The sequence below is a fragment of the Spinacia oleracea genome, chromosome 5 (genome assembly GCF_020520425.1).
Source record: "Spinacia oleracea cultivar Varoflay chromosome 5, BTI_SOV_V1, whole genome shotgun sequence".
Taxonomy (NCBI): Eukaryota; Viridiplantae; Streptophyta; class Magnoliopsida; order Caryophyllales; family Amaranthaceae; genus Spinacia; species Spinacia oleracea.
Window position 1 is genome coordinate 46,781,787 of NC_079491.1, and position 11,614 is coordinate 46,793,400.

The 11,614-nt window shown below is 35.1% G+C and overlaps 2 protein-coding genes across 2 annotated transcripts; both read right to left on the reverse strand.

Annotated features, from left to right (window-relative positions):
* Positions 1 to 5,018: 5,018 nt before the first annotated feature.
* LOC110792195 (uncharacterized) lies at positions 5,019 to 8,292 on the reverse strand. Its single transcript, XM_056829613.1, has 10 exons — positions 8,118 to 8,292; positions 7,784 to 8,022; positions 7,469 to 7,678; positions 6,311 to 6,403; positions 6,119 to 6,223; positions 5,578 to 6,031; positions 5,397 to 5,473; positions 5,312 to 5,355; positions 5,173 to 5,192; positions 5,019 to 5,053 (listed from the first exon to the last, which is right to left on the reverse strand). Exons 1-10 carry the CDS (start codon positions 8,290 to 8,292, stop codon positions 5,019 to 5,021), a joined length of 1,452 nt encoding a protein of 483 aa, XP_056685591.1.
* Positions 8,293 to 8,577: 285 nt separating this feature from the next.
* On the reverse strand, positions 8,578 to 10,440 carry LOC110792194 (uncharacterized). The gene is made up of 5 exons (XM_056829614.1): positions 10,019 to 10,440; positions 9,780 to 9,874; positions 9,548 to 9,725; positions 9,353 to 9,458; positions 8,578 to 9,270 (listed from the first exon to the last, which is right to left on the reverse strand). The coding sequence occupies exons 1-5, from the start codon at positions 10,438 to 10,440 to the stop codon at positions 8,578 to 8,580; spliced, it is 1,494 nt and encodes a 497-aa protein (XP_056685592.1).
* Between the last annotated feature and the right edge of the window lie 1,174 nt (positions 10,441 to 11,614).

The following is an 11,614-nucleotide window of genomic DNA, read 5'->3' on the forward strand; positions in this document are numbered from 1 at the left end:
GAACCCGACCCAACCTGATCTGATTGCCACCCCTACATATTATCAATAGCTCTGCATTTTCACTTGCCGCTACATTTTAATTTCTCTACTATTGTAATATGCATGTCTATATTCAACCAAATCTCATGCCATTATAATCAAATTAAATCGGCAAACTCCAACAAAAGTGGAAAAAATAACACATAAGAATATGAAGAAAAAAATATCAACTGAGGATTAGATCAGTTAAAAATAAATTTACAACTAAAGAAAAACAGAATAAGATACACTAGATCTGAGAAGTTGTTAAATCTAGATAAATGACATTTTTCGAGAGCAAATCGCCTTTTCAAACATCGAAGCATAATTGAAACCTACCCTTACAGTTTTTTTTTTTTTTTTTTAAGGGAATACTCTCAGTTTACCAAGTATAAAAATATATGCAATTAGACAAGTCAGCACACCTATTAATTTTGTTGGCGTAAGGACGAGTGATTGTATATAGATTGTTGAAGATTGAAAGAGAAATCTTAGAAAGAATGAAACATATGCTTAATAATTTGAGTTAGATATCCTTTGACCAAGCTTGGTATACCACTATACCATAAGGATTTCTTTACACATGAAAAGACGATTACATTAACAAAACATTAAGGTAGGTTCGGTACAAAACCAACTTCCCTTGTGGAGAAACAAATAACGATAAGATCATACCTCCCTTCTACAAAACATCCCAATAACCTAGATAAACCTTGAGGCCACAACAAATCTTGGTTATCTATACAATCCAAAAGATGAAACACTACTAAGACACTTGGGAGAATTAATTGTTGGTGATTTCTCCATCTTCCATTTAAAAAATGTAATCGGATTATCCACCGTTGAACCGCTAACAACAAAAGGAGTAAAGTCCTTTGCCTTCGAAGAAGAACCTTCTACCACATTCGAGTCCTTTGAAACTTTAATGGGCTCCTAACTATCATACAAAAAACTATATGAGATGCATTTGAAGTAGTTTCCACTTTGTTGATTATTGTTGCTCTTGCATCTGCTTCCTTTTTAATTTTAATTTTTGTTAATTGACTACATTATTCTTGAATAAATATTTAAGACTAACTAAAACATGATCATTAATATCATAACCAACTAAATATTATTAAATATGCCTTAGTTTAGGATGAAGGAATTATAGTAACGTGTGGTTGATATGATTAGAAAAAGTAACATACTCCATCCATATATGATAAATGTTGTACTTGACCGGCACAAAGTTTTAAGAGGGTGAGTTATTTTTATTAAAATAAAAATACAAGTGGGTAAGTGAGTATTAAGGTATTGAAATAATGTAAAAGGTAATAAGAAATAAAATGAAGGTATTCAACTCCCTTTTATCAAATCACCATTTCAGAGATAAAGCTCGAACATTCAAGTCTTTGTTGGCATTCACGTCTATGGGCGGTAGAAATAATTGACAACACCGTTAATAACGGTATATACCCCTATGTCTTCCACATAAGCGGTAGTAATCATCATAAAATTGGGTCTTTAATCCCAGAGTCAATGAGCTTGCTAAAGTTTGCGTAATTGTACATTTATAACATTGATAATGAAGTACAAAATGGCATGCACGCATATGATAAATGATTCTGAATGATAAGCCCTATAATCCTATATAGAAGGACTACACAAATACTTGATAGTGTAAATCCATATGCCGCGGTGTTACGGAATGCTCGAAACATATGTTGCTGACCAATGTGAATATCAAGATTTGCGGATTAGAATTATTAGATCTAGAGAAGGTAGACAATATGTTCACACTTTTTCAGAATCTCATGAATCTATAACTTAATTTTGGATACTTTTTTAGTTTTATTAATTATGGTTTTATGTTTTTCACAAGGGACATACAATAGTTAGAAACGTTTTGATATTGCTAAATAATAAACATTGTAATTAACATAGTCGTTTAAGAGTTTTTTTTTATACTCCGTACTTTTTATAGATACCCGTGCAATAGCACGGTCGCATACTAGTTTTATTATTAACTCAGAATGCTTAGAAATAATCCGAAAACCTCATTTTTTTAAAAGACAAAACCGAGTCCAACTATGGTTAGACATTGCATACAAGCTAACTTGTCCTAAAGCTAGTCGGAATTACACAAGAGTTTGCATTGGAAATTGCTTGAAATGCAATTAATTCCGGCCTAGGAATTCAATAAGGAATTGGACTAAGTGGCGCAAGAAGTTTCTCGCGCGGCTGCACAGGCGCGAGATTTTATGGCGCTGCAAGTCTGGCGCGAAACACTTTCTTGCGCCATCCTTTTGGTTAGAGTATAAATTATCATAAGAAAATTAATAGCTCGGAATTAGAGTATAAAGGGAGGAAAACTCACCTTTAAACAATCGCCAATTGAATTTTGGACTGAAGAGAGTGGGGAAGCTTGTAGCCTGCACATAGGATCAAGAAGCTAATAAGAATTCCTCCTTTTCAACAATCATTAGCATAAACAAACAAATAAGTTTAGAGATTAATCCTCCATGACAACAAGCCAACATTGATGCCACCAAGATAGAACTAGATTTGGCTATGACAATTACAAAAACACACCTAATCCATTGTTTAACAGTTCAACACCACAACACTGACTATTATAAATTATAATGACGACAAAAGAGTTAAGGATCATTCATCTCCACAACCCACACCCACACACATTCTCTTTCTCTTTTTCTTTCTCTTCTTCCTATTGGTTATTACAATACTTATGTGAATCCCATCAACTTGCTTTTTGTTATTTGGAGCATGAACTTGAATTTATAATGCATATCAGCATATGTTTGATTTCTCCTTAGGCTTACAAGAAAATCTATTTTGTCCCTTACCTTTGTCTGTTTTATCAATGTGTGATTTATAGGAAAATGATCGTGTGCAGTCTCTGCACCCCAGCGAGCAAGCCTATGTACGTCTAATGTACTACCCTTAGCTTCTTTATTTGTTACACTATCTGATAATCAATCTACCAGCAGTAACTGCTTGTCTCCACTCAATGTCCAAATTCTCATTTTAGCACTTTTCGACCTAAGACAACTAACTTATTAGCAAAAATATGTTTTAAGCTACCCTTCAAAACTCACTTTCCAGTTTCCACCCACCAACCTATATAACAACCATTAACAGACTCATATAGAACATATTGCTATTTGTTTTACTCGAAATAGTTTTATTTTTCTAGCAATAAGCGTAGTTGGTAAACTGAAGAAATCATGGCAACTGTGTCAAGGTGCTTTCTGAGAAGATCAAAAACAACCTCACATATCTTTAAACATCAGGAAAATCTAAAGCATAACTAAACAATAAGGGATGCCTACATTTCACCAGGAAACATGAAACAAGAATTCAAATTTAAAACATAACTAAACAACATAATTCGCCTGAATTTCACCCATATTTGTTATTTATCATACCGGAGATGAATGAAGAGCTAGGTTGAAGAAAGAAAGAGTGTGGTGATCGAAGGTGGCTCAACGAGCGTCCATCGAGTTCGCCTCCGGTGGCTGGTCACTGGGCGAGTAAAAATTACATATAATTACTTGATAAATAAGTAATTGAACTAAAATTAGAAACATTCAAACCCTAACCTTGGAAAGAAGATGAACTCAATTGAAGTCGTTGCTGGTCTAGTGGAGAGAATTGTGCAGTGGTGGTGGTTCTTTTCGAGGTCGTCGTCGGTGAAGTGGAAAGAATTGCAAATACGGTGTAAGTGTGTGATGTGAATTGAAGAGCAAGTGAAGAGTGAGCAGACCAGAGAAATGGAGAAGAAGAGAGCGTGCGTTTTGTGAATATTGAACAAGGGGGTTAGGCTTAATTTTCAAGTACAAAACAAAAACAAAAACGAAAGATGCTCTTAAATGAGGCAGAGCATCTTTTAATGTTTCCTTCCCAAAAACTTGGATACTAAACTCTTTTTTTTTTTTTTATCAATCAGATGCTCCTCTTGTCAAATAAGAGGCACATTTGAGCAGCTGATAAAGGGAAAAACTAGGTCGTTGCTAGTCTTACACATAAATCAATTCAAATACCTAAACTAACCACAAGAATCAAGTAGAGTGGCAAGCAAAGGGTCGATATCCACAGAGAATTGCGAGTTTCGTAGCTAGAAATGCTAACATAAGCTAGTTCGAAAAGGGGTTGGTTGTTGAAAAAGAAAATTCAAACTAAGCGATTAGAATGTTAAACAAGGATTAAAAACACTAGGGAATTGGGGTTCACCAAGGGGTACATGCAATAGGGGATTAAGGATTTGGGGATTAACTAGACTTGCAAAGACAAATTGAAAAGGGGAATCGATCTTTAATACTCTCAAACAATGAATCATACTTCCGCATCAACCCAAGGGCTAAGAATCAATCAAAATAAATCCGATCGAAATCATACAACACAATGGCTCACAATCCCTTGCCAAATCAATGCATCGTATTCCATTGACCAAGCACACTACAACAAAAACAATCTTTAGCGGCATTTATTTTAGGCTAAGGCGGCATATATATAAGCCGCTAGAACCTGTAGCGGCATTTAATTAAATGTCGCGTAAACCGATGTCGCCCAAACATATAGCGGCATTTGATGGAAATTCTGGTAAAGCACCAAATAAATGCCACCTAAAGTCTTTTGGCATATAGAACCATATTGCTATACTTTCTAGCATATGTAACCTGAAATCCTCATTTATGTGAAGCGTATACATAATAATAACTCCAAATCAATACATATTATTTCCAAAATAACACTTCGTCAAATTTTCATAGATATAAAAGTGTAAGTACATCAAAATATCCAAAGCTCTTACATATTCCAAAGATGAGCTTGGAAGCTATAAGGAGTTTCATATACAAAAGACGTTGCAATTTGATCACACTTAAAAGAGTTTACATGTATAACCTTGCAACGACACACCTTAAAATAACCTAATAGATGAAGTCCTAAAAATACAACTTTAAATAACCCCGGATATGAAAGACTTGCCCTGCTCATTAAAATGCATGATCGTCATTTGCATCCGAGTAACCTGAGGAAAAAGCATGAACAAAATCAAAATCAACAAATAGAAAACAACAAGTTAGTAACCTCTTCTTTTTGGTACAATGAGAAATTTTATTACTAAAAGGATACAAGAAATATCCATACAGAGAAACAAAATACCACAACTGAGGATGCACAACCCACAACAATAAGCACAAAAAACAACAATAAAAAACCAACAGCAACAGGGCACACAATAGCTCACACATTAGAGGCCAGATCAAGCAACAACAAAAAAAAGCACCCAACAGTGCACAACAAAGCACCAGAACAACAGAACCAACTGCACTGCAAGCCACCCAACAATGCACAACAAAGCACTAGAACACCAGAACCACTGCACTACTAGCCACCCAACAATGCACAACAGGCACCAAAACCATTATGCGGGAGCAGTACAAGCAGTCTGAAACACACCCCAACAACAACCCAAACTACCAACCATTGATGGGCAACACAAAACAACATAAACACATGAAACCTGAATAAAATAATTTTTTTTTAAAAAACAGCGAGAAGAAGAAGAAGAACAGGGAGAGAAGCCTTCAAACAGAAGAGAAACATCTGGAACATCTAAGGAACAAGTTGGCATACCTCCGGTGGAGGATGACGGAGTACGGCCATTTGGAGTGCGCCTTCCCAGCAACAAAGCCTTCAACATAGCTAGTTCCTTTTCAGTTTGGGCTTGCTTTTCATGCATCCTTGTCAATTCGGTGTACAGATGCTCAATTTTTTCATCACATGCATCATGATCATTATCATCCAAGTGTTCATCTTGATGTTGAGTATGTGAAATAGATGTCAATGATGTCGGGCACCTGCCAATTCCACGAACATAACCTCTTCTCTCTGGTCCTATCACTTCCTTCATCACTTGAGAGTATATATCACCATCCCATGCAACAATTCCATTAGTAATTTCCTTTCCACCTGGAAGTTGGCTCATTTTTTCATTTATCATGTCCTTCAAAACAACAAATATGCAATGAGATAATATTAAAGTATCCCATCGATAATCTAGAAAAACGCATATTATTTAGATAGAACATACCACAGCTTGTTTTGACTTTACATCCATTGGAGCTGGATGGATCTTACGATCCTTGTGAGTGTCTAGATACACTTGAGAACGTGATGGAAGCACCCCATTCATAGTCTGGAAAAACAAAATGATTAATCCCTGGATATTTAAACTACAAGTCATTTTTTATTCGTCATGAAGCTACAAAGGATTATAATAAACCTTCTTGGCAGCATAAGATGCAAAATTCTTTGCTCCACCGGTATGTGCCATGACTTGCATTTCACGACTCCACCGATTTGTTGAGCTACGTTTCTGTAGTTTGTATAAAACATTAGTAATCATTAAAACCATACATAAAATATAAAATATTTTAAAAATATAAAAGCTACTCTCTTCTCTAAAGAAGCTAGGCATCTGATAAAGGGTATTCACTAAAAAAAAAAAAGAGTTTTAGAGTCTCGCATTTCCTCCAAACTACTCATACAAGGTAGTCTTTCCTTCCAAGTTTGACTTATTGAATTAGAAGACTAATTAGGATACGCTTAAACTGGAAATGTAATTTATAACGACAAAGGGAGTATAAACGTACTCCATACAAGAATATCTTAAAAGACAAACTCTACACCAATTATTATTTCAAATTATGGCTCAATATATGCTTCAAAAACTAATAAGGTAGGACCACAAAGTCAACTTCAGTATTACTGTCCTAATGCTCCTAAAACAGACAGTCTTCAGTTTCCTCACTAGGAAACATAGCAAACGATATTAGCATACACAAGCGTTGTATAGCTTTATATTTTTTTCCCACTGCAAGTACCTCGTATACAAATTCATACACAAATTACTGAACAACATAATACAACCCGTAATTGCACACATTTTGCAAACAAAACCAACTAGCCCATAACCATAACCAAAAATTCCAGGGTGCCCATTGATGTAAATAAAGGTTAAATGCATCTTCAATGGTTAGAAGATGAAATATATCTCCGTTACAATTGCTGCTAAAAGCATACATTATGTGGGAAACAAGCAATTTTCAGACTATAAATGAACAAGAAACACTTTGCAATCGATCTTTTTCATTGTTTTGTATACGATGTCAAAATTTCATTTCTTACCTTACATGATCCCCAACATTATAATCTCATGACCATAACTTAATGATTTCTAAAACTCAGAGATAGCCAGACAACCAACCAGCTAGGATTGGCTAAATACTTATGGATAATGCGTAAACCATACAACATACTAGTAATACATGGCAATGTCCTGAAAACAATTTTCATAAAAAGATACTCCAGTATCAGAACTAAAATACTCCGTACCAATTAAATCAACAATAAACTAAGATAAATATTTTTATTGTTTTACCTTGCCCTCATCAGAAAACCAATGAGTGACCAAAGCAATCCATTGATCTTTTGGCACAATTTCAGGCTTATTATTCAGCACCATGTTCAGATTTCCGCTGTATGGTTCATGGTATTGGAGTTTGAGCTCTGCCTTAAAATTACTCCACTTTTTTCCCATAGATGACATTGTAAACTTTTCTGCTAATGGATGAGGAATAATGAACTTTGACTGAAAAATAAGAAGAAAAAAACAACAAATTTATAAATGTTATTATTAGTAAATATTTATAACCCGATTACAGAACCATGCATGAAAGTAAAAAAATCTCAGTACCTTGACAATGTCCAATAGTCCTGTTTTTTCTTCTTTTTCAAAAAGTCTCCAATCTGTATATGCTAAGGTGCATAATTGAGGATTTCGAGCCATAGTGCCCAAAAAATGAGCAAGATCAGAGCGTTCACCACCAATTGGTTGCCAATACTTATTCCACTCAACAACTACTCTTTTCTCTTTTGGTTGATTCCAAATGTGAGCCATTAGAGTAATCCCCCTACGCTTTTGACTTGGTGATCCTAAAATTATTGAACAATCAAATTTATCATAACTAATTACCATAACAATCAAAGCTTATAACTAAAAATAAGTTAAATTTATCATAAATAATTACCTTCAACATTAGCATTGTTGGAGTTGTCATGACCAAGAGAATCATTGGCTGGATCAGGTTCCTCGGTCGGAGAATCCTCATAAGGAGTTTGTTCAATATCTCTGGTAGGTTCTTCTACAGCATCTCCAGTGGGTTCTTCAACAAGAACAGTTCGTGGCCTCTTTTTTCTTCCCATTGAAATCTGCAAAGATCATTATTCAACACAAAGTTTCTATTGGTTATAGAGTGTACACAAATGAATATTTCTCAAGTATAAGCAACAAGGCCCATTGTGAGACGTGACTGAAAATCCCATTAGGAAGGTAACACTCAAACCAGAGGGGGGGGGGGGGACCTGCATACATTCTAACATTAACAATAAAACCCTAGTCCTAAAATTATTCAATTAAAACAAAGCATAGTTATAGTTTAAAAAATAAACGTTGTGTTACACCAAATCTAGGATTGAAAACCGCCAAAATCAATTGTTGTCCTCTTCATCTGTATCTTCTATGTGGTCATCATCCACATATATGCCTTCAGAAACAATTGTCGATGGCAAATTATCAATATCATCCTCCATATCTCCTTGATCTGCGATTGAATGAGCACCTACTGCATGGTGTTCATCGTGATGATCATCCTCCCCAATGTCATATAAATCCCTTGGTTTCATTGGAGTTGGAGTAAACCAATCAAGTTCTCTACAATCTTGTATGTATATAACCTGAGAAACTTGAGATGGAAACACATATGGTTCATCATTTACCCGACCACCAGTGTGTATTAAGTGACTGAAATTGACATGTGTATAACCTAAACTATCTCTTCTCAATCCTCTTCCTTGGACCACATCAACCCATTCACATCCAAATAAAACGGCCTTAAAATCTCCATAGTAATCCAATTCTATCATATCTGTAACCCTTCCATAATATGCCAAATCTCCGAGCATCGGCCTCGTATCACTTGAGCTAGCATAACTTTGGGTCTTAGCAACTACTACAACTCCACTATTTTGAGTACTCATATTTTTCTTATACTCTTTAGTTCTAAATAGATATCCATTGTTAACATCAAAAGCGTGAAATCTTCTTGTATGATTTGGTCCACGTGCAAGTGATTTGATTTCAGTTGTTATTCTCTCATCAGATGCATTTTCTGGATCTTTAACCTATGTTAAGTCAAAGAAAGAAATATCATAAATATAAACCTTTCAATACTTGCATTATGTAATTTAACAACATAAAACTTACATAATTTTGTAGCCAATCACTAAATCCTTCATTATGTAGCAGTTCCTTTTCATGTTGTGAAGGGCGTCTTCTACGTGTTAATCTAGTAATGTGGGATATATGATCCCTATAGTAAATAAATAAATAAAAATGGCATTAGTAAAACAATAGTTTTAGCATATTTTACAAACATAAAATTATATTATTAATACTTACTTTCTTAAGGTTTCAATGGCAGGATTCCCGCAATTAAACAGAATGTATCTATGTGCTTGCTTCCACACCTTATCATCCATCCTAAATCCTTGAATGTTCCCGTACGGTTTCCCTTCAGAAGGAAAAAGATCTGATAGATCTGATGCGTTGTTGTCTTTGTCGTGATCTAACTGATCATCTGCATTGTTTCGCGGTTTGTTTCTTTACTCTAACCCTTTTAAGTATCTTGAACAAAATATGAGGCATTCTTCAGCAAGGTATGCTTGTGCAATAGATCCCTCAGGCTGAGCTTTATTACGCACATAAGATTTCAATGTTTTCAAGTACCTAATCGGTTTAAATGTTATACATGTGAGTAAATTAAGATATATAGATATTACATAATTCTATTAAAAAGTGAGCATACATAAAAAAATATAAAAGAGTAAATAAATCAAATATGTAGATAATATAGTATAGTATTAAAGTTACCTCTCAATCGGATACATCCAACGATAGTGCACCGGCCCTCCAATTCTTGCTTCATATACTAAATGAATGACCAGGTGAACCATAATCGTAAAGAATGAAGGTAAGAAGATCTTCTCCAAGCGATAGAAAACCCTGGCAGCCTTTTGTTCCAGTAGCTCGAGTGCACGTATGTGAAGGGTCTTTCCGCATAACACACGAAAAATGCTACACAAATCATCTATTACTGAGACAACTTTATCATCCAGATTTCTTCTTAATGCAATAGGAAGAACGCATTGCATAAGTACATGGCAATCGTGACTTTTGAGACCAGACAATGAACGATGCTTCTGACCGCAACGTGATATATTAGATGCATAACCATCGGGAAACTTGACATTCTCTAAAACTTCATAGAATAACTTTTTTCCCTCTTTACTCATATTAAAGCATGCAGGGGGCAGGAATCTTCTCCCAGATTTTCGACATTTTTGAGGCCATAACTTTCTCCTTATTTTTAATTTTTTGAGATCACGTCGAGCCGATAAATTATCCTTTGATTTTTCAGTATTCAACACACTATGCACAATATTATCACAAACTTTTTTTTTTCCACATGCATCATATCAACATTGTGGCGAATTAAATTAAACTTCCAATAAGGAAGTCTAAATAAATCGCTCTTCTTCTTCCACGCGTTCTTGGGAACACCAGTTGCAGGTTCACTTAACTTGCCCAAAGTGAAATCAATATCTTTCAATTGCTCCAAGACATCAGATCCAGAGGGTGGTTTAGATGCATTCACATCATTCAGAAAGTGTTCATGGTTCATAAAACAGAATTTATGACCATATTTTAATCTGTAGGAATGAGTTTTTACATTACATGATAGACACACATATTCTGAATGTATATTCCAACCTGACTAGTTTCCAAGCGCCGGAAAATCATTTATAGTCCACATAACTATAGCACGCATCTGAAAAATTTCTCCGGTTGAGGCATCATAAGTGGCAGCCCCAGTTTCCCACAATTCAAGTAATTCTTCAATGAGAGATTGTAAATACACATCAATGTTATTTCCTGGGGAATGAGGACCAGGAATAAGCAATGACAAAATAAAATTTTCTTTATTCATGCAAAGCCATGGAGGTAAGTTATAAGGTATAAGAACAACTGGCCAAATACTATATCTACTATCCAGCCTACCAAATGGGTTAAAACCATCAGTTGCAAGCCCTAACCTAAGGTTCATCACCAAACTCAGGGAATTCAGCATCAAGGGATTTCCATGCATTTGAATTTGCTGTATGCCTTAAAATCTCATCTTTCTTACGTTCTTTGTGATGCCATGTCATGTCATTTGCTATTTTTGATGACATAAACAATCTTTGTAGTCTAGGATTTAAGGGGAAATACCGCAACACCTTTGCTGGTATTTTCTTTTTCTTCTTTGAAGCTGAAGAATTTTCTTCTGAAGTCCTCTCTTCAACTTTCCATCTAGAGGCATGACATATTGAACACTCCTCGTCTTTAGCCTTTTCTTTCTAAAACAACATACGGTCATTCGGGCATGCATCTATCTTCTCATACTTCAAACCCAATCCCTCAATGATT